This window comes from Pinus tabuliformis, chromosome 2_2 (assembly GCF_031772625.1).
Source record: "Pinus tabuliformis cultivar Carrire ecotype Pingquan chromosome 2_2, CPIR1, whole genome shotgun sequence".
NCBI lineage: Eukaryota > Viridiplantae > Streptophyta > Pinopsida > Pinales > Pinaceae > Pinus > Pinus tabuliformis.
In genome coordinates, this window is record NC_142300.1 from 1,102,634,987 (window position 1) to 1,102,659,792 (window position 24,806).

Genomic DNA, 24,806 nt, shown 5'->3' on the forward strand with positions numbered 1-24,806 from the left:
GACTTGGAGTGAGTTCAAGAGGCTATTTCGAAAGAAGTATCTATCGGAGAGATACTTTGATGACAGGGAAAAAGAATTCTATGAGCTAAAGATGAGATCAATGACAGATGAGAAGTACACTAGCAGATTCTTGGAGCCACTGAGGTATGTGTCTTACCTCAAGGAGGAGAAGGCCAAGATTTAGAGATTCATTAGTGGATTACTGATTGCATTCAAAGACAGGATTGAGTTCTCTGAGTCTAGATCATTGGAGGAGGCCATCCGAAAGCTAAAGCATTGCTATGAGCAATCGAAGCGCATTTTTGAGACTAAGCAAGATTGAAAGGGCAATGATAAGAATAAAGGAAAATGGGAGAAGAAGCGAGCAAGACCTCAGGGTATAGGTAATAAAGAGAATGCAACACCATTGAAGAATTTCAATGCATCTGACAGAGGACAGAGACTTCGATTTGAGGAGTAGAACAAGGATGCAGGTTGGAAGCCTATAGAGTGTTGGACTTGTGGCAAAGATTATCGCAGGAGAGATTGTCCACAACATCAGGGTGGTAGACCACAAATCTACAATGCTCAAGAGGCACAGATAATGGGAGATGTTAGGCAGAGTATTCCTAGGATCTATGCAACGCTGGATAACAGACAGATAGAGCACCAGGCGTCTATTATCGAGATGGACGGTAAACTTTGTGATCAAGTTGTTTCTATTTTGATTGACCCTGGATCTAATTATAGTTATGTTAATCCTGACTTGGTGGATAAGTGTGGTTTGAATAAAGAAGTGCATGCAGAGTCTTGGTTAGTGCAGTTGGCTACAGGTACCAAGAAGAGAGTTCATCATTGGGTAAGAGCTTGTACATTTGATTTGAATGGTATGCCTACCTCAACACATTTGAATGTATTACCGTTGGGATCATACAGTATGTTGTTGGGCATGGATTGGTTGTACCTTCATAAAACCAAGGTGGATTGTTATGACAAAGCCATTGAGTGCTTGGATGACAATGGGGAACAAAGAATTTTGCAGGGTAAGAAGAAAGCAACATCAGTTAGAATGGTGACAACTATGTAGGTCAAGTGTAGTCGCAGGAAATGGTGTGTTATTTGTAGTGCACATTTCTAGTGACAAAGGTAAGGAAGTTGAGGATACAAATGTTTTGAGCAGGTACCTAGTTCTACAACAGTTCAAGATGTATTTCCTGCAGATATTTCAGAGTTGCCACCTCACAGGGAAGTAGACTTTTCTATTGAGTTGGTGCTAGGGGCAGCTTCGGCATCAAAAACACCTTACAAGATGAGTACTCCAGAGTTGGTAGAGTTGAAGCTGCAATTGAAGGAAATGTTGGACAAGGGATACATTAGGACAAGTGTATCACAATGGGGCACACCGGTACTGTTTGTGAAGAAGGATTGTGCTCTCAGGTTGTGCATTGATTACAAGCAGTTAAACAAAGTGACCATCAAGAACAGGTATCCGTTATCGATGATTGATGACTTGTTTGATCAGTTGAAGGGAGCAACAGTGTTTTCGAAGATTGATCTAAGATCCGGATATCATCAGGTACACATTAAAGAAGAGGACATCTACAAGACAACTTTCTAGACCAGGTATATGCATTATGAGTTTGTTGTAGTTCCATTTGGTTTAACTAATGCTTCAATTACCTTTATGTGCTTGATGAATAGTGTGTTGCGCCCGTATTTGGACAAGTTTGTTATTGTGTTCATTGATGATATATTGGTATATTCAAAAAATGAAGAAGAGCATCCCGAACATTTAGCAGCAGTGTTAAGATTGTTGAGAGAGCATCAGTTGTATGCTTTCCTCAGCAAGTGCAGTTTCTTTCAGACCGAGGGACATTACTTGGCACATGTTGTTTCCAAGGATGGCATAGCAGTGGACCCGAAAAAGGTAAGAGCTATCCTGCAGTGGGCAGCTCCTAGGAATGTGGATGAGGTGAGATCTTTTATGGGGTTAACAGGTTATTATAGGAGGTTCATCTTATCCTATCACATCATTACAGAGGAAAGGTAAGAAGTTCGAATGGACAAAGGAGTGTGTGACCAGTTTTGAGCAACTTAAGCAGTTGTTAACACATGCACCAGTGTTAAAGATTGCAGATTTGGACAAAGAGTTTGTAGTATGTACAAATGCTTGGAAGAGAAGACTTGGTGGAGTCCTTATGTAGGAAGGACAGGTAGTGTGCTATGAGTCACATAAACTAAATGAGCACGAGCAGAACTACTCGACACATGATCTTGAGTTGGCAACAATCATACATGCATTGAAGATGTGGAGGCATTATCTTTTGGGTAGGAGGTTTGTAGTGATGGGTGATCACAGTGGGTTGCGGTATCTATTTGACCAACCGACTTTGAATGGTAGACAGGCTCAGTGGTTGGCCACGATCAGTGAGTTCGACTTTGAAATTAGGTATATCAAAAGTAAAGAGAACAGGGTGGCAGATGCTCTTAGCAGGCGAATACAGGTAAACCACATAGCAGTTATAAGCTCCTATGGGATAGATTTATAGGATAGGATCTTGCAGGTAGGTTAGCAGGATGGCAGGTATATGGAGATTGTGCGTGGGATGCAGCAGAGTTCAGGTAGTGGTACAGGTACAGGTACAGGTGGTGGTACAAGTACAGGTACAGGTACAGGTACAAGTACAAGTACATGTGGTGGTGCAGGTATAGATACAGGTACAGATGCAGGTGCACAGAATGTGGACTATCGTCTAACGACAAATGGATTGGTTAGATTTAGGGACAAGATATATGTGCCAGATAGTAGTGAGCTCAAGAAAGTGCTTTTGAGTGAGTTTCATGCAAAACCATATTCAGGTCACCTTGGATATCAGAAGACACTGACGACGGTGAAGTTCTACTATTGGCCGAATTTGAAGAGAGATGTAGCAGAGTTTGTGGCTAGGTGCTTGGATTGTCAGCAGGTGAAGGCAGAGTGTAAGCATCCAAGTGGACTGCTACAGTTGATTTCAATTCCAGAGTGGACTTTATCACAGGTTTGCCGAAGACAGTAAGACAACATGATTCCATCATGGTAGTGGTGGACAGGTTGACAAAAGTAGTGCACTTCATTCTAGTGAAGTCTACATTCTCAGTGAGTGATGTAGCACAAGTCTTCATTAGGGACGTGGTCAGATTGCATGGAGTTTTGAAGAAGATTGTGTTAGACAGGGATGCGAAGTTCCATTCCAAGTTTTGGAAGGAGTTATTTGCAGGTTTGGGCACAAAGTTGGCTTTCAGTACAACTAATCATCCGCAGATAAATGGACAGACAAAGTGGGTCAATAGGATATTGGAGGACATGTTGAGGATGTATGTGGGAAGTGGGAAGAGTACCTTCCACTAGTAGAGTTCGCTTATAACAATGAGTATCAGGAGTCACTGAGGAGGAGTCCGTTTGAGGCGTTGTATGAGCGGAGTTGTAATGCTCCCATCAGTTGGAGTGATCCAGTGAGTAGTGTGTTGATTGGACTGGACATGTTCACAGACATGGAGCGGGAAATGCAGGTAATCAAGAAGAATTTGAAAGCAGCACAGGATAGGCAGAAGAACTATGTAGATCGAAATAGGTTGTTCAAGGAGTTCCAGGTTGGGGAACAGGTGTACTTGTGCATCAAACCGAAGAAGAGATCCTTGCGGATTGGATCATGTGCCAAGCTGGCACCCTGGTTTTGTGGATCTTCAGGATTATTGAGAGGATTGGGCTAGTAGCCTATCGACTTGCACTGCCTCCAACAGTGAAAGTCCATGATGTTTTCCATGTGTCATTGCTTAAGAAGTATGTTAAAGATGTTGATCATGTGATTGACTGGCTTGTATTGCAGGTGGAGCCATAAGGAGAATTTTCGCCGGAACCGCAGTGCATTTTGCAGAGAAAGATGGTCAAGCTCTGGAACTGAGCAATCGAGCAGGTTAAAGTGCAATGGAAACACTTTGGGCCCGATGAAGCTACATGGGAGATGGAAGATCAGATGCGGGCTATGTATCCTTCCTTATTCATTGGTTGAGCGAATGTTTTGGTATATGTTTTTGGTACATGTTTTGGTGATGTTTGGTATATGTACATATGTATATGGATGTAAATACCGCCATGAACTATGTTATAAAGCTCCAATAAGTGGTATGGGTGTCATGTCATTATGATGTTATACTTGTTATGTTGTCATGTTGGTTTCCTTTTGAGCAGGATGATCATTGTAAATACCGCAACGAGCTAAGTTATAAAAAGCTCCATGGGCAGTATGTTTTGCTTACAACAACCATGTTGGCTGTAGGTGTTGTTGAACACCGAGGACGGTGTTCGCCCAAGGGGGAGAGTTCTGTAACAACTCTAGTGAAAATTTCATGTAATAAAAGTTAACAAAGACAAAATAATAACCATGGGTGATGGGAAACTTATTCCAACCTGAATGTTGGGCAAAAGCGCAGTGATGAGGATCAATGGTGATTGATTAATGGCTAAGGAAATTGGTAGAGGCAATGGCAAAGGCTTTGGAAAGGCAAGATGGCATTTTGGCACATTTATTTATGATAATAATGGAAATTAGGAGAAAAGGGGGGTGAAAGGTCACAGTTTGCATGTGAGGAGGAAAATGAAGGAAAATAATGGAAAATGAAGAAAATGGAGGCCTCATTAATAAAAAGGCTTATGAGGATTAATTCGCAGTTTTTTGATAGTTCAGTTTTGGAGCTCTCTTTCTATTCTCTCTCTCTTTCATACTCTTGGACACTTAGAGTTTTCTTGGAGCACTTTTGGAGGAGTGTGGCATACTTAGAGTTTTGGAGCAAGAAGGCAAAGGAAGAGCAGGAAAGCGTAAGAGGACATCAAGATCAACAACTACAATGGGTTTTGCTTGCAGGTACTGAGTTGCATGTATGTTTTCCTCACTAGTTTTGGCATGCATGGCATATGCATGTGGTTTATTGGTCATGATCTGTCATTGGCATGGAGGATTGCCTAGATTGATAGTGGATTTGCCTAGCCTTGCCATTTCCTGGATAGCCATGGTGTTGTGGGTTCATTTCTTTGTTTTTCTGGTTGGTTCTCATGTTTCCTTTAGCTTGGGTTGAGTTACTAGTTCTTGGAAGCCTTGGTTGGACAAACGCTCTGGAAGCCCTGTAACAACTTGGGTTGAGTTACTAGTCCTAAAAGCCTTGGTTTGACAAATGCTTTAGAAGCCCTTGGTGGGTTGAGCTACTAGTCCTGGAAGCCCTGGTTGGACAAATGCTCTGGAAGTCTGACGACAACTATGGGTTGAGTTACTAGTCCTGGAAGCCTTGGTTGGAACAAACGCTCTGGAGCCCTGGAAGGCTTGGGTAGAGACTAATCTGATGATGGTTTTGTGATGTCCGACCGTGAGGTGGAACCACTGTTTGATGGGTTGAGGTGGTTTGGCCTCTGGAAGCCCTAGATGGTTTTGATTGATGTGTTTTATGAGATCCCACATTCATGCTTGGAATATGGCATGGGGGTGACTGGATGAAGAGAGATTTGGCTTAGCCATGTCTACGGTCGGGTGGTTTGTGGAAGTCCCACAACTGGTTGGCCTTTGCATCATTAATATGAGGTTATTTTTCCTTGTTATTTCATGAGTATTGTACTGGTTTATATGTGGATTATTGTTGGAAACACTAAGAGGGGAGTGAATCAATATTCCTTTTCAATTGTTACTTTTACCAGTTAGATCACAAAATGAACAATAAGAATAAATGCTTTTATTAATTTCTTTTTCAGAATAATCAAGTACAATGTATATAGGGCTCCCACCCTAGATGAAGACATCGATCTTCAATCTCCTAGTCTCCAACCTGTTGCCAAGCACTAACTTGGACTTTTGTGAGGCTTTGACCTCTAGGGCACTGACCCTATCTTCTCAAGGCACTGACCTTGCGTTTAGAGGCTCCAATCCCTAGGGCACCAACCCTTATCTAGTACAAACTCTGATCTGGTTTCTTGAGGACTCTGATCCTCTAGGGCTCCAACCCTATTTTATCCAAAGCACCAACCTTGAGTTTAGGAGCACCAACTCCAAGGACACCAATCTTATATTTGCCAAGCACCAACTTTGACTTTCCAAGGCACCAACCTTGTCAATTTTGAGGCACCAACCTCAAGGGCTCCAACCCTATAGCTTCACTTCACTTTGTCAAGGTATGTTTGGTTGTACTTCACAGCTCCCAAGGTCTTCTTCACCAAGCCCTGTCAATCTTCAGCGTCACTGTAGTCTTCACGCTACATCATCAATGACAACCTTGTCTTCTTAGAAGGTATCGCCACTGCTCTTCATGTCACCCAAACAAAATCTCCAAGGTCACCTCATGATGGCTTCAATGCATCATGGTCTCCAATAGTATCTCCAAGATCAGCTTCTATAAGTCCTCCAAATATCTTCAAGTATCCTTCAAGGTGTCTTCAATAGGTAGCCCAAGTTCTACACCTGCTCTAGGACTCTTCAAGGACTTCTTCAAGAACTCTCCAAGGGAGTCTTCAACAATGCTCAAAGGTTTCTTTTAGGCCTGCACAACAGTTCTTCAAAGCTCCAAGATACTTTTTCAAACTCCTTCAAATACTATTCCATGAGGCCTTCAAGGTCAACAATATTGTCTCCAACAGTTGTACAATAGGTCCTCAATAATGATCCAACAAATGGTCTTCAACAATGCTTGGCCCAGAAGATTGTTCCCAAGAATGTTCCTTCAAGTCTTCATCAAGGTCAATTTCAAATATGCTTCAATAAAGGGTTCAAGTATCTTTAAGGATGTAAAGTTTAGCTCAAATGTCTACTTCAAATAAGAACCAGACTCTGCTTCAAAGAAGTGTCAAGGTCTGCTTCATACAGTAGGCTGAAAACTGCTCCAAGGTGAAGCCAAGGTCTGCACCTTATCACATCCACAAGAGGGCTGAATCTATGTCCTATCACAAGTCTGCTCTTTAATTCTTCCACAGTAATATTTCTAATCCTCCACAGTCCTATCCAAGCTCCAACTAAAAGGTCACAAGACTGCACTACAAGTATCCTCCACAGATGCAAGATAGCATGCAAATCCGAGGTGTATAAACACAAGTCCAAGCCACTGTCCGAGATAACAGTGCTCTCAGTTCAGAAGGTCTGAATTGCTGCAGGGTCCTGCTATCCTCCTTCCACAAGACAGTCTGAGTTTCAGATCATAAGGACAGTCTGAACTCCGAAGTCCCGTAGTATGGTCTGAGGCTGCACTAAGAACAGGTCCAAAGTCCTGTAGCTTGGTCCGAGGCTGCAATAAGAACAGGTCCGAAGTTTTGTAGCTTGGTCTAAGGTTGCAATCTTGAAACTTAACCCAAACAAGTCTGAGGTGAATATCACGAGTTTTGTGGTAGGTTATACTTTGTTTTCAAATGAACCGAGCACACTTCTTATCACAGGTCTGAGACAGCTACAAGTCCAGGTTGTATCGATGATCAATTCAGATTTTAACCCAAGCAAATATTTCTCCAAAAATCCTCCTCGGTCTCCTTGCTGTCTCACTCTAAATTCCTGTGATTTTCACCGAAAATGTTCTCTGAAATGCTCACCGAATTGCTGCACTTGAAATGAGGACAAAACTGTATATTTATAGTGTTTTTCGCTAGTCAAAGTGAAGAGACACGTTGCTAAAAGTAGGCCGACTTGGGTAGGCTAGCAAAGGTCGGCTTACTGTCATAAATAAATTTCTTAACTTCAAAAATCCATTTCTCCCAAACCGCTTGGAGTTTTGGGGCAAGTAATAGCTCGTTGGAAAGGCAAAAATGTGCTCTAAAAGATGGTGTAGGTGTCATAATGAAATGCTGCATCTAAGGTAGTGATTTTTTTTTAATATGACTGGTCATTTATTAGTGCAGAATTTGAGGTAGGGCAGTTAGGCTTCTTCATGGTTTGGCTTCTTCATCATAGGCTTATAATGTCATCAAGATAGTGATATGCCATTATTCATATGCAATATTGACTTTTCCATGTCATCATAAAGTCTTCCATCATCAAGATCATTCGAGGTAAGAACATCTAAGGTTATGGCTTCATAATCAAGATCATCAAAGGTACATGATTGGCACTTCTTCATTAGTGTCTTGATATCTTATAGATTTATGACATCATTTGGCATCTCGAATATTTGTCATCCTAGTCAATACCATATTGACATCAATGACAGCCTAGATTAACAATATTGCTGTTGTTTCCTTGGTATTTCTCTTGTTATTACGCTGGTTGTGAACCTGTATTATGACAATGGCTATGTATGGCTCTCATCATGTTTTTATTTGTAAATGAATGAACAATGTATCTATGGCCTAATGGATGAAACTGCAGTTAATGTGTTGAGGCATCAATGCTTCTTAGTGATGCTTAGATGAGTATGAGACCCCTATGCTTAGATCTGTTGTTTAAACCTATAGATTACATAACTGTGACATGTTTGACAAAATGCCTGTCATGGCTAGTAGGGGTCCAACCAAGTCCTTATTCAAGTAATTGTATTTGTATCATTATTTTGTTGTTATCTTGCAATTTTGAAAGTGTCATTGAGTTCTGGGCAGTGGCTTGAGCTCTAGGCTTGAAAAAGTGGCTCAAATCCCGGAGACGCAGGCACAAAATTGGGCAGAAAAGTCTTTGGACGCATGCATAACCATGCTATTGGAGCATCTGGAGCCTCCTAGACGCATGCTTGTCCATATAAAGGGAGCGTATGGGGATTTAATGGTCAAAAAACTCAGTGGGACCCAGGTGTTGGTTACCTGAGTGGTTCAGATGGTTCCTAGGAGTCTTGTTGCTGATGTGGAAGGTCTGTATGGTGTGTTTCCATCGGTTCCACTTCCTTAAGGTGACTTAGGAGGTTGAATCATATCATAGTAACTTCTCGTCACATGTTTACCCCGGTTGGCTGGTTACTTGGGTAGATGTGGGTGGAGGGTGTTACACTCTGCTGACCATTTGTGTTTAGAATCACAAATGAATCAGTGAGATGGAAAACCTTCTAGGATGAAACTCTTGCCAAAATATTAGGCTTACCTAGGTTGTTACATACATTCATTGTCATACTAGCATCATTTACATTACATAACTTGCAGAATGGGTTTACAATGACACATGAACCACTGATAGATGATTGGATCTTGTTGAAATTTTTTTGGTACTTTCGCATCCTTGTAACTTCAACAAAAATTGTGCAACACATGACATCAACATTTCGGTTAGCATTTGTAGAGATAAAATCAAATTTGCAAAAGTTACTAGGTGGGACCCAGGGGTTGGTTACCTGAGTGTCCGGATGGTTCCTAGGAGTCTTGTTGTTGATGTGGAAGATCTGTATGGTGTGTTTCCGTTGGTTCCACTTCCTTAAGGTGACTTAGGAGGTTGAATCATATCATAGTAACTTTTCGTCACATGTTTACCCTGGTTGGTTGGTTACTTGGGTAGATGTGGGTGGAGGGTGTTACACTCTGCCGACCATTTGTGTTTAGAATCACAAATGAATCAGTGAGACAGAAAACCTCCTAGGATGAAACTCTTGCCAAAACATTAGGCTTACCTAGGTTGTTACATACATTTATTGTCAGCATCATTTACATTACATAACTTGCAGAATGGGTTTACAATGACACATGAACTGTTGATAGATAATCGGATCCTGTTGAAAAATTTTGGTACTTCCGCATCCTTGTAACTTTGACAAAAATTGTGCAACACATGACGTCAACATTTCAGTTAGCATTTGTAGAGATAAAATCAAATTTGCAAAAGTTACTAGGTCGGCTTGTGACCTAGGCCATTACTTGTACATTATTTTATGATTAGAGGGACTTGTTACCCATCACATGTGGGTAGCATCTGTAGGAGAAAATTTTCTCCTAGATGGTCCTCAGTCGACAACTAGCAGCCTCTTGCCGTCACCAGATAGCTCGATGTTCCACGATCTTCGCCACCTGAGCCAACCTTGTGGTCCCTTTCCCATATGTCATGATTACATGTTTGAAGGTGGGCCTCCTGACCTCGAAGGTATGACTTTTCATTGGTATAGTTGAGTAAGTTTGCTTACTTATCATGGACACTTTTGGGCACGGATTGATGGGGGGACTATGCAAAAAGAGTGGGCAAGGTCTGTACTTTTGTCTTCTCTGCTTGATTTGGTGTTAGCCTTGTATCCTAGTCCTGTGGGATCTTCTTTACTGGCTATTAGATTTAGAGATGGCACTACATGGGAAATCCCAATTTTGGTTGCATGGTCCTACTTCCCGACACTAGATGCATCACTCCCATCCATTCACCTTAACCCCATTTCATCACTTTCCCCATCCGGGTCCACATTTGTCCACTGGGTCTTGTTGTTGCTCGGATTGTACTGGCACTGCGACAACCGCTTTGGGCGGGGGTTGTCACTCTGATCCCCGCCCACTCCATTTTAACTGTCTCCCAACAACAGGCTATAGGGGGTAGTCCCTATGGAATCAGATGGAGGAAAGCAAGTTGGTTCCCAACTTGCTGGGGAGACATGGGTGAGTGGCCTAACTACTTGGTTAAATTTAGCAAGATTAATGATTAAATTTGATTTAAGTATGAGACCAGTGTGCTAATGGATTCACAATTCTTGCTTATCATAAATTGAAACCAAATGACCAAATAGACACCCATTGCTTTGAATGATTGACTAACCTATATGATGTGCAAGTCCTAGGACCTATGTGAGATGCAATGATTTTGGTTTATTTTAATTATATGCCTAATCTAAATTGAACCTTTCCCCTAACTGTTTTGAGAAACAATTTTCATTGTGAGTTGTGAAATGGAAGCCAACGGGAAGTATGCAATGACTTGATTAACGATACATCCCTCTGTGTTCCACTCATTCAGTACCTCCGACGCTGTAGACACTGTGGCTCTGACAACTGCAAGGTCATTCTGTTAACTACTAGGAAGAGTTGAATCTCTCAAGCTAGTTTGAAAAAGTTTGCCCTAAGAGTCTATCAACCAAGCTTATGCTAGGAGGTAAATTCTTAATGCAGGCTATATCTTAGAATGCTTATGCAAGATGATGAGTGAAATTATCTTCGGTTAAGATTGTTTATGTTACTTAAGTACTTAGTGTGAATCGTCTTATAACAAGAGTACTTAACAATATTGAGATAACAATCTTAAACAAGATAAATGCCGAAATATACAAGTGCAAACTTCACAAGATATTCCTCAAGTTAGATCACTTATCAATTAGCCACAAAGCTATAAGATGCCAATATCACTTAAGATGAGCCAAATATCACTATTGAGATAACCAATGAAAACTTAGATAACCAAAACAAAATTATTTATGATTTTATTACTTCAATGGAAATTATCAAGAGGAACTTCCACAAAATACCAAGATGATTTATGATTTCAAGTGCTTTTAGTGAGTGAGCTTACTAAATGTGAAATATGAATTCTTATAGCACATAAACTCACAAAAACACAATGTTAGCCACTTTCACCATATAAATGCTAGGAACAAGTAACACTAAAATATAGAGCTATGAAGACACTTATGCACTTTATGTTCCTATGATCTTTTTATGAGCAGTAAGTGACTATTATGATAGCAGTAAGAAGTTTATGACATCAGCGATTAAATAGCAATTCCACAATGCCTATGCTTGCTCAAAGTCACAAGGAAAAACCCAACTGCCAAACAAACTGAAAAATTAGATGAATTAACCCTTTTAAAATGTATTTTTCAGAGATATTTCAGAACTGATCTATTTATTACAACAGTAAATAAGCCACAGATTAGCAAGCTAATGATGTTAGAGACAGTTCCCAAAATGCCCAAAAATAGGAAAATTCACCGGAAATTGAAAATTTCAAGTTTTTAACCCTTTTTAAGTGTATGCTTTAGAAATTGCAGATCTGAAATATTCAGTTATGCAATAAATTCCAGCGAACATAGAATTAGATCTAGGCTAGATTTAAGGTGCCCAAGGGGCCAAAATTTAGGAAAATAAAATTTTTGCAATTTTGAACAATTTTGACCAAGCTAAATATGATTTTAGGGCTTAGTTATCACTGTTTTAACTGCTGTAATAAAATAGGGAGAAAACAAGGGTTTAGAGGTCAAACCCTAGGCCTAAAGCCTTGTAGATGCACTTGCCCAAGTGACCCAAAATTTTATGATGAAGAAGCCAAAGAAAAATCAATCTTTTTGAAGCTCAAAAATCCGCAAAACCACCAAGGAATCAGTCTCAAAACTTCAGATGAGGGTTTAGAGCAACTTAGGGCAGAAAATGGCCAAGAGGAGCCAACGCTAGGTCAAGGAAGGCTAGCGTTGAGGGCTAAGGGGGCTAGGATGATAGATCGAGGGCTGAAATGGCAAGAGAAGATTGAAAAAGGTGGACGTTGGAGGAGGAGGCCTCTAGGTTGGACGTTGGGTTTTTTGAGGCAAGTAGGGCCTAAAAGACCACAGCTAGCCCTAAGGGCAGCGGTTAGGGTCAATGGAGGGCAGCCGTGTGGCCTAGGGCCCACGGCTAGGCCTTCTAAGGCCCAAAAGCCCTAACATTTTGCTAGGAAAGGGAGGCCGAGGCCTCTAGGGGCTACGACGTTCCCTTAAGGGCTGAAAAATGCTGGTGCATGGGCTCACTGGGTTGACGTAGGGGCTTTAGAGGCTAACGTTGGCCTTGGAGAGGCCGGATTTGGTTCTGGGAGGCCTGAAAATGAAAATCCTTGTCTTATTTTTTTTCTTTTCTTTTCCAGATTTGAATTTTGTTGCAAAATCTTCAGTGAATAGCCTTGCAAAATTTGCTAGAGATTAAATCTTACCCTCAAAGGCCTAGATCTAGCTCTTCTTCCACTTGATCTCTTGATCCAACCTGCAAAATATGAAAATAAAACAACCAAACCCCAATTATATACAAAATGCTTAAAAACCCCAAAACCCAAGTTAGAAAAAATAATTTACAATTGAGATTTACAAAATTATTTTCGAAACCTACAAGTATACGAGGGTTTTAAAAATTTTGAAGTTTTGAGAAAAATATTTCTATGGAGTTTTTTTCTTTGATGAATGGTTAAAAATACTTTAGAAACCCCAATGTATACTATAGCCTTAGCGAAGATTTAATCTACCATACAAATATTTGGGATCCAAGCAACAATGATTCCTGCCCAAGTTTGTGAACTTGGAGGCCAAGGACTGAAGTACCTGCAAGCACTATTTATTTATCTCAAAAATATTATTTTAGATCACGAGGAATCAAACCACCTAAGGTTAGTCCAAAACTATCAATAGTATGATTTTATCTCAATCTAATGAAAAAAAGATTTTACCAATATTCAACACAACATAGAGATGCCCGTAGTTAGTACATACCACAAATCAATAAGCAAGAACACCTTGAATTGCACCCCAAAGTCTTTATTATGATAGAAAAAATAGTTCCTAGCGGAGCAGTAGTTACAAAGATGCTTCAGCAACAACTTTCTAGCCAAAGATGAAGATGCTAGAGACTCAAATGATTCTCTAATTTATAGATTTATCCTCCAAGTGTTAAAATAATGGCTAGTTTCTTTGATCCTTGTCAAAATAATCTTGGCCCTTGATTTTTTATTTTCTGAGGAATTTTCGAATTTATCTTTTAATTCTATTTTTATTAGCTCAAAATTAATTATTTTGAGTTAATTTTCTAAAAAATTTGACTTTGACTTAACCACCAAGGTCCAAGGGTCCAAATTTTCTTGAAGTATACAATATTCTCTTGGTGGAGGACCTTTAAAAATTGATTCCTTTAAGACCCACAATATTTTCCACTTGGAGAATTATTTTTCCCAAGACAATTTTGTTTTGACTCTTAATTAATTAATTTTCTGGCTTAGAATTTAATTTTATTTTGCCAGAAAAATTAATTAATTTACATGAGGGGATTTAATTATTTTTCCACCCTCTAATACAAAAGATTTTACATTTACAACCTATGTTGCTAGGAAATGTGGGTGCGGGGACGGGGACGACATTTTTGGAAACAGGGTGCGTGGGTTCGTCGGGTAATATAATAATATTAAATTTTAATAATTATATTTTATAAATTATAAATTTATAATTAATAATATATATGAAATTTGAATTTGTATATTTTTTCAACTTTAAACAAGAAAACTTTAATGATAATCATTTAAACATGTTTAGTCTCTCCCATATAAAAACACAATTTTTTCATAGGAGATTCTTCTCAACCTGATAGTGTTTAGACTTTTCTTGATGTCTAATCATCCACTTGCCCCATGCATGGTGTGCTCTGTGGTAAAGCAATCCCAAAAAGTTAAAACAGTGGCAGCCTTACCCTTCCACAAAACACGCTTATTCATTTAGGCATATTTTCCTAGTTTTAATCTTAACATGATGTTATCAGAATGTTGTGAAAAATTGGCAGATTTTGATACTTAATTTAGCCATTTTCCAAAATAGCCCTTCGCCATTTAACAGCATCAGCTGATTACAGCTTATGGCTAGTCTCAATCCTACTTTCTATTTGACCGAAAATGTCTGAACCTGTATGTGTGCATTTACAGTTTATAATTTGATGGTTATTAACTTATTTGGCTCGGGAATGAATGTTTCATAAATTCATTCCAAATTGATTTACAAGAATCTGCAGGCTCAAATTACAGAGTAAGAGGTCTCTTTTCCAGTTCTGGTTTCGATGCCATATAATATTAAAGGCATTGAAGATCCACAAATACAGGAGATTCATAATTTACATTGAGACTCTAACAAACCTTGGGCATAAGTTTTGAAATTGTTTTTATAAATTTATAGCATAAGACTAATGGAGAGACTGATCATAAGAGTCTCCTGCGGTAGGAAGGGACTCATGAATGTGCAAACAGCTACCCTTTTTTTTCCAACTATGGTCATCACCTTATTAAATATTTCCACAAAGCTACAGCCAATATGATATGATATTCTGCTTGTGGGATTGTACACCCATAATGTTCCTTTTATAATATTGAGATATCATAATCATATATGATTTCAGAATACTGTGTCGCTCATAAGTTTTGAAAAACTTATCACTGTTGATAAATTTTTACAATGATTCATTACCCTTGAGCAGCGCATCATGCCCACAGAGCAATGCTAAGGCATGTGAACAAAGACAGTCTTTGGAAACTGTAATCTTTGGAAATGATGGCAGAAAATTTCCTTGAGAAACATTCAGAAGACCTTACAACCATCTCTGAAGGACAATCCAGATCAATGACCATCAATGACTCCAAAAATGATATCATTTGTTTATGGCATATATTCTATATTTTATGGCATATCATTTTTTAAATTTCAATAAAAAAAAATTATTTGAAAATTAAATTTTAAATATAGTTTTTTTATGAAGAACCCGAAGAACCCGAAGAACCCAAAGAACCCAACCCGAAGAACCCGAAGAACCCAAGAACCCAAGCACACGAAGAACCCGAAGAACCCAAGAACCCAAGAACCCAAGCACCCGAAGAACCCAAGAACCCAAGAACCCGTTAAAGGAAAAGAACCCAAATTTTTTTTTTGAAGAACCCGGTTCTTCATGGAAGAACCCGGTTCTTCTGGGTTCGTCTGGGAAGAACTCGTACCCGAATCCGGTACTTGGGTGCGGGAACCCGGGACGGGTTCGAGAACCCCACCCCCGGGTGCGAGTACCCGTGCAACACAGTTTACAACCCTACAAGGGGGAATACACATTTGGCTTAGATCCTCAACACACAATCCATTTGCGACACAATATGATCTAGTAGATCAAGTGATTTGTAATAAAATAATTTAGCCAACTAGCTTAAATTATTCCAAAATCACTCTTACATAAGGCTTGACTAGACCACTAAGACTCACCTAAGACTTTGACAAATAATTTCACCCTAGCTTTGGGGTGAAGTTGGAGGGAAAAACTCTGCCGACCATCTATGTTTAAAAGCACACAAGTTAGTGCGACGAAAAACATCCTAGGATGAAACTTTTCTCCAAAATAATAAGCTTACCTAAGTTGTTATATATATTCAAGGTCTTACTAGCATAATTTACATTACATAACTTGCAAAACAGGTTTACAATGACATGTAGACTGCTAATAGATGACCCGATCTTGTTGAAAAAATTTGGCACTTCTGCTTCCTTGGAACTTTGACAAATTGAGTGCAATAGGTCCACAAAAGGTTAGCCTCCCTCCTCCCCTTGTCCACACTTTGGGTCTAGCTTGGAATGATGTCCCAGAGGTTGATGCAACTAAAAAGAAAAGAAAAAGCATAATTTGGCTACTCTCAACAGGAAATGTACCACAAAATACAAAAGATGGTTGGAACATGCAAATTTAGCATGTGGGCAAAAGCCAAACATGAGTTCTACCCAAGGTTACTTCGGAGCGGGAGCGACATTTTCAGAAGCTCCTGGTTTGGGAGCGAATCCTGGAGCATTTGTTATATATATATATATATATATATATTTTTTTTTTTATATTTTGATGCATATATGTCAACAAAAACATGTACACTGATGAATTAGATATAAAAAACATAAAAACATAGATTTAACCATATAACAACAATCATCTAGAAGTTATAATCTTCATCAACCACGTCCACAAGTTAGTAACATACAACATATTGAGTCTCATGAACCATGATTCATCAATCTTAAAGTTTCAAGCTTTCAAAATTTAATATATAACATTTATCATTATTGATCACCAAAGTTGTACCTGTAAGCTAAGTGTAACCATTATAACAAATAATATCTAACATGAAATGAAATGTTATAAAATGAAATGAAATGTAACAACTTTCAACTTTCACGAAGCATCATATTCATAATTCATTACCAATGAGTTATAATTACCAACTTCAAAATTCAAACTTAAATTGTCATATATTGTTTACGCAAAATATCATAATAAATATGAAAGAGTCAACAAATATAAAAACTACTAGCAACTAGAAAAGACAAGTAACTCTATTATCTATTGCTAATGCTTAGGTCTCTTGCTGCCGCGAGAAATGTCTAATTTTTGAGTCTTGTTGGAAAATCAAGATCTTTGTCATTAATATCACCCTCATTAACATAAGATAGAAAAAACATAGCATGTCAAGTAAAGATTTTGTTCGAGTGATGGTTACATTTTTAGTAGGGTCATGATAGAGGAGTTCAACAACCAATGTCACTAACATCAAGGTACATAGAGGGATTGGTGCTCTTCATTAAATACGAGTTCCATACCCTAATACATGACAAAATCCAATGGAAACATTGCAATCCCCCCAATCTTGAAATCTTGCAAAACTGATAAGTCTGCTGGATTTTGAATGAGATTTAAAATTCTACTTTCTCCATATGAAATCCAATGAAGTCGGAATCACTGTCAAACATCCTGAGCCATTTCATGGTAATGTTAAAAATTTAAGTAAAAGGATGAAAATAAAGATTAAGGAGAATGACACTTTTACTTTAAGAATTTAACATTACCATGAATCGTGTACCAATACTAGGGCCATAGGCTTGATAATTAGGCTGTTCCACAAAAAAATTATTTATTTCTTTGAAAAAAATTGCATTTGGAATGTTACTACAAAAAAAAATTGCAAAAAAGGCTAGGAAGCGAAAATTTCGCTCTCGGATTCGCTCCCGAAATTCGCTCCCATGCGAGAGCGATTTCGGGAGCGCGCTCCCTGGTTGCTCTCGAGGATTCAGGAGCGGGTTCGAGGGGGGAGAGCCGCTCCCCCGCAACCCTGGAATTTCTACCCCTTATCAATGACCATCACCCTAGTTCCTTTGGGCCCGATTCAGGAGCGGGTTCGAGGGGGGGAGGGGCGGAGCCACTCCCCCACAACCCTGGAACTTCTACCCCTTATCTATGGCCATCACCCTAGTTCCTATGGGCCATAGATGAGCCCCTTCCACATTAAGGAACCCGTGATTGTCCCAACCTGTAGTGGCCAATGAATTGCCCCACCTCAAAGGGGGTATTTACTGCTATATCCTACACATCATGCTCTTGTCCCCTAGAGCCCCGAGCAGTTATGAAGAAAAATCAATTAAAGGCAAAAGGCATATGAACAAGGGTGGGAAAACAATGGTTGGGGTAACTCATGTACCACAGTTTTCTCCCTCCCACACTCATACACCCAAGTGTGGGCTTCTCTCATTATATCTACCCTTGTACCATGGCATGTGGCTTGGAGCCTTCCCTAGATCCCCACTCCACTCCATTATATCAACGTCACATACCACTTGATGGATGTACCATGGGCATGTCACCCCCTTTAAAGGATGAAATCAACTAATAGGGTCCTTGGTTAACCCCCTTACTGAGTTTGGAGACACCTGTACATGCCAAAGACCACTATGGAAGGGCATGCCACCATGCAGTGTCCAATTGATTCCATGATTTGTAAGCTTTTTTACTTGATTACTCTAATGATTTGTTGTATTGGAGGGCAAGGGGATGCATTGGATCTTATGCAGGATTGCAGGTGGGTCTCCCTATATGGAGTCCAAGTCCTCCAGAGGGTCACATTGGCACTTGTAGGGTGAGCGTAGAGAGCCATGGGCCTCCACCATAGCAAATAGTACTTCGTGGATTTCTAACACTATTTAATGATTGCTCGTGTTCCACCTTTTGGATGAGGACGATGCACCTTTATCACCATGTCCAACCGACTTCACACTTGTACCACACTTTTGGAAGAGGTTCCAGGGTCCAGATGAGGATGTGTCTCACCACGAGAGACAAAGGGAGAGCTTAGGTCATCATCCTAGCCCTTACAGATGGTTTGCAGGCATTATCGATCCACTTGGAGACCCATGAGGATGTCATTGTGCTCCCACACTCATTTGGAGACACCACATGTGATTTGCTTGGAGATCAACGGGCCAACCCCTTATCCACTATGTTTGGAGTCTATTCTCTTACCATGACACACTTTGGACTCCACTAGGCCTTCTCAATGGCCCAACGACTCATCATGTTTACTATTTTTTCCTCTTGAGAGACTTATTCTTCTATTTTGGAGTTATCTTGGTGGGCTTGTCACCAAGAGATGTTATTGTTGCACATTATTTTATTATTTGGGGCTTAATTAGGCCTAATTTTGCAAATCTAACTCTTTAGAGAGGATATAAATTGATGAGAGGCTCATTCATTCCTCTCATCATCACTTGGATTGGATTAGTATCTTTTGAGAGATTTTCGCACTTGTTGTTGGGATGAGCTTTTTGGAGTTTTCTTGATGCACTATGATGTTTGGATTTTTGCTATTGTCTTTGGAGCTTCTTTCTAATGCGAAGTTGATGAATGGATATACTCTTTCTCTCATGTAAGTGAAATTTTAATGCTATTCTTGTTATCTTACTTGTCTAATGCATGTTTTTGTTATCATTATTCTCGTATGGTTAATGCAAAATTCTTTTGGAGACCTTGAATAAGTGATTTAATGCATGCGTTGCTCTTTGAGGGATTGGGTGAATGTTCCTAGAGGCACCTCATAAGTTGAAAGACCTCAACACTTCATCTCCTTTGCAAATTTGAAGTATAAATACCTAATAACCTAGTTGTTGCACTTGGAAAGGCTAACGAAGGTCCATTAGGGCTCCTTAGCTCATGAAAATTCTCGATCTATGTGTATATTGGCTCCATTAAGCCCAAGAAGCAAGGCACTAATGCTCACATCCCCTTGGTGGTCAATTTTACCTTTCTTTTCTTCACCTTTCCCAATTCTAGGCCTAACCCTAGAGGGTTACCTTGGGCATTAAGCGAAATTCCTTGTAGCCATCCAAAGCCATCTAATTTTGGTCCACTATTGTGCTTGAGTTTGCTCAAGAGGTCCTCCAAGTTTGAAGCAAATCTGACAGTGGAATCTCGAGATATAGAAAGCCTTAGCCATGAGAACATCTCTTTCCCTAGGTCGATTTGGGTTAGTGTCCTCACTTTGGTCATTACATTTGTATTTTAAAAGAAATTTGTTCTTTGATCCTATTCTCTCCCCTAACTAGGTCAAGCCCCTCCTTGGTTGATCAACTCCATACCCTTGACCTGACTTGGGTTCACTTGGGTTCTCTGTGGTCCCACAACTTTGTAATTCATATTTTACAAGGATTACATAGAAGCTAGTTTTCCTTAGGGATCCTTAGGTTCAGAATAGCCCTTCTCAAGGAATATTCTCCAAACCTAGGCCTAGGCATCCCCTTAGCCCTTCCTAGAGAGCCCATCACCTTGCTTCTAAAGCAAGTAAGCCATTTGTCTGAGCCTCTCTTGAGAATAGGCTTCAAGAATCACTCCTCATCCCATCATTGATCCATTCATCTTTGTGATTCCTCTTATACCGGGTCTCCTCCTATCTGTGAAAGTTTGTAAAGAGTAGGGATTTTTAGCTGAGGTGACATTGGGCTATTGCTCCATTGTTGCCACTTGACCTAGTAGTTGCTCTATAGGATCCCCTCTTAGGACCCTTGCTAGTTTGAGCGGTAACAGACTTGTCGGCTAAAACAGGATATGATAGAGCACATATATGTTAGAGATCACTCATTTTCTCTCTCATAATCATCACACTTGGAATTGTGACCTCATTGAGGAAGCTCACACTTGCCCTTTTGTGGACTATATTGGATCTTGGATGCATTTTGATGTTTGGAGCTAATTTTTGGATATTCTTTGAATTAATGGATGGATTTCTTGCACATTGTCTAGGGCTTGGTGCGAATTTCTAGGAAGAGAGGATTTTAGTGGTTGGAGAGCTTAAACATCAAGTTGGTAGAGTTTTCCACAAAACCTATCAATTTGGTGGGCATCCACTTCAATTTCATCCATAAAATCTCTTGACCTAAATGTTTGCCCTAAGAGGGAAACCCTAGTTTTCCTTCCCTTAAAGACTTTCTTGAAGGTTTCATGAGCCTTGGCTTAGCTAATATACATTATAAGAAACCTTTTCTCCTTGCCTTGACCTTGAGTTATTCCAACACTCGTCAAATCAATCAAACCCTAGGTCTTGAGCCTTTGTTTCTAGGATTCTTTATAGAAAGCGAATTGCTTCCTTATGAAGCTTTGGACCAACATTGTGTTTTTCCTGAAGACCCCCTAGCGAGATCATTTCATACTTTAAACCTAGAATATCTATTATAATTTATCTCTATTCTACCATGACTCCTCCCATCAGTTTTCGCTGTGGTGACAGTGGGCCACTACCCCATTGTTGCTTATAGGTCTTGTTTATACCTTGTAGGGTTTCCCTCTCCAAGGCCTGCTAGATTTTGCAGCAACAAGACCACACATGTATTTGTTGGTGAATGAGAAGTATGATACTATAGGAAAGTCCAAGGGATTAGCGAAAGGCATCTAGTGCAAACGAATGTTTGGTCATTTGAAAAAAAAGATTAAGCCAGTTGCTATGGAAATATAATACGAATCTCTAATTTAAGTGAATTTTGGCAGTTTTGTTCCTGTTTTATTATGATGACAATGTTGGCGTGATGGTGCCCATGCTACAGCATAGAATGAGAAAGAAGAAATGATAGAGAAACCTTGATATGCTATTCCATTAATGGAATTTCCACTCAAGAGGCATGTAAATACAAGTATTTATGCTGTCCAAAGTCTTTGGGTTCTTCACTAATTTGTTAACTTTGGTGGAATTCATAAATGCCAAGTGCTCATGGGCCATGGCATATTCTCTTATGACATATTCCTTACACCTCTTACGTATTACATATTTTATTACATGTTTTACTCATTATGGATAATCTCTTACATGTTTTAGACCTTATGATATATGACATCATTAATTTCTCTACATGGCATGTCAATATCATTTAGATCTCATCACCTAGGACCCATAAATCTACTAGGATTTAAACAAAACTTGGTCATAGAAATAAACTCATACGCGACCATTACATTACAACACAATGTGACTAACCATGATCATGCCAAATGATCATTTTTCCTAATAGACAAGTAATTTAATCTGTGCATGGAGTTCTGTGTTCATTATTTCTTCTTCAGATTTTGGCAAAATACTGTACAGAGCAGATTCAGAGTGGGTGATTTACAACCAATTTTCTTTTGACTGTTTTGTTTATATAGTATATTTATGCCACTGGATCTTAGTTTTGACTTATTTTAAGTCTGAAATTCATTTTTTTTTCTTGCAGCTATGGACAGATGTGAAATTAACATCGCCTCAGCTTTCAAAGGAGGCCATCTACAAGCTATCTCTGAAAACTCTTAGCCTGCAAAATGTTGCTTCATCAAGGTTCCCATTAGTTCTTATAAATGTGGCTTGCTTTTTGTGCACATGAGAAAGAAAAGTTTCTACTGTAGACAATGTGGGATGAGGTGTTATAATTGAAATATCCTTCTGGAGAAATATCCTGTTTCCAAGGTCAAAATTGCAGTAGCAGCTTGTTTGGTAGATGAGCAGTAATAAATAATGCCTTGTACCTATATAAGGTACTCATGAAGTGAGTCTATAAATGTAGTCAGAAGATTCATGAATGATATGTTTAGTTGATCTCTTTTCATATGACCACCCAGTTGCTCCCTTTCTAGATGCATGATATTGTATGTTTCATTGTTGTTATACGCTTTGTTGGCAGTTAGCAAAACATTACTTTTTGGAGTTCCTTGTGTTTTACTTTTGCTTCATCAGCTATACTCAGAACTTTCTGTTGAAGCTAGTGGTAGCTTCAGAAGGTCTTCTGCATAGGCTTGATGTCTTGGCATGTAGGAGATGATTTATTGCCTCTTTAGGTATTTATGTCTTCTTTCCTAAATCTAACTTAGGAAAAATACTATAATTAAAGTCAATTATTGTGAACTATAAGTCATTTTCCAAGTATAAATAACAAAACTATAAGAGACTTAGAAAGAATCTCAATGATTGATCTCCTAGATTTTCTAGAAGGGGAGATTAGTGTTAGGGATTTAGGCTTAATGAAGATTATAAATGAAAGCCTAAGGGAGAGGTGAAGACAGACAAAGAAGAGAGGCAACTACAACATTTTTGGGAAAACTATTTTCTCAAGAAGGAGAAAGTGAATTCTCTGGAGTGGGAGGCTCAATTCGATTGAGGAGTGTTAATTTTCCTTAGGGCTATATTATTCTTTGTTTTAGATAATTGCATTTCATCATTTACATGTTTAATTCACTCCATAGCATCATAACATCATTAACAACATGTGCAATTATATAGAAATAACAATATCATCATCAATGTAGCGAAACATAGAGGAACAATAGAAGAAAAACATTCACACATAGAGACTTTAGGTTTGGTCGGAGACCAGAGAAAAACCCCACAAGGGGGAAAACCCTTTCAAATTCTTCTTCTTATTAGATTGTCATAACATGTTCAGCAAATAGAGAGTACAATGATCCATATATTAACCGCAAAAATATCCAGCAAAATCAACTAAACAACATCCAAGAGATGAACCAAGCAATACTAATAATCAAAACCCTAATTCAGAAGTTAGTGGTCAAATGTCAACATCTGCGGTCAACTGACGAAATTTGTGATCAATTGTTGAATCAATTTTGAAACCCTAGTTTCCGGTCGCACAGAGAGTGAGATGTGCGTGCGACTGAAACGTTCTAGTTGCACGAATAGGCTACATGTGAGTAACTGTAACCAAAATTTTTCTGTAGCATCCCTGTAGTTGTAGACAAAACCCTAATGCACACGTGCGAGCTTCGGACCTGTATGAACCATCTTCCGCAAACCAACCTTAGACTTGTATGAGCCAAACCAAAGAAAGAAGAATGATTGATGATCTCCAAATGAGGGTCACTTGACTTGTATTTATAGCCACCCAAGGGTGTCTAGTTTCTCTTTTGGGATGACTTGTCTTTTTGTATACATATGGATTTCCATATTAAAATATATTTTAAACCAAATTAAATTCTTCCAAAGGGCTAGTTGGGGTCTTCCTTGATGGGGAAGATTGTCCAAAGGAGGAATTTGTCTCTGAGCTGTGAAATTAACACTCTTTCTCAGCGAGGCAAAAATTATCGACTGCAACATCTCTCCCATCACAAGTATCTTGACATCTTCAAATGTCGTCTCTGCTCATCTCAGCACATCTCTGCTTATCTCTTCTTGTCTTTGCTCATATGCTGGACACTCTCGAATCTAAAAGAAGAAGAATTTGACATCGGAGGGGAGCCCAAGCTACCTCCCTCTATCCATTGGGGAGTTCCAACTCAACCCACATCAATATCGGAGATCCTAGCTCAATTCGAAACAAGATCAGGGAGCCCTGCTCAACCTGAAACCACATCGGGAAGCCCATCTCAACCTGGAATCCATTGGCAATGAGAAGGGTCCTATGGGACACTCTCACCTCATGTCTATGATTGTGGGAAAGCTCCTATGGGACACCCTCACCCCAAAGTCATCTCATATAGGGGAGCATCCGGCTACCACCCTATCTCCAAAGACAATGTGCGAGATTAGACCTACCCCAATGCGTAGGGATCACACTCTATCTCAAACTCCTTGACAATAGGTGAGATCAACTTACCAGAGGTAAAGATCACACTCTACCTTATTGTCCCTGATCTTCCCATCTTGACCCTTGAGAGTCAGATGGTATAACACATGCATTAACCAACTTGGGCAAGATCTACCTACTGCAAGGGGTAGGGATCACACTCTATCCAAAGTCCCTCATCCCATTGGCTAAATGGGGAGGTTATCCGACAAAGTGGGCAGGATGCTAACTGGGGCATACTCTGACTAGGGGAGATCCCAAATTTCTATACACCCTATTGGTCAAAG

The 24,806-nt window shown here is 39.4% G+C and overlaps 1 protein-coding gene across 3 annotated transcripts in view; it reads left to right on the forward strand.

Annotated features, from left to right (window-relative positions):
- Positions 1-24,806, forward strand: part of LOC149197234 (phosphomevalonate kinase, peroxisomal-like) — a 304,989-nt gene that overhangs the window by 72,172 nt on the left and 208,011 nt on the right. For all 3 annotated transcript variants that reach the window (XM_089405783.1, XM_089405784.1, XM_089405782.1), the window contains one exon: positions 22,180-22,280. In XM_089405783.1, coding sequence (XP_089261909.1) covers positions 22,180-22,280 — 101 coding nt within the window. The remainder of the gene's footprint in view (positions 1-22,179; positions 22,281-24,806) is intronic.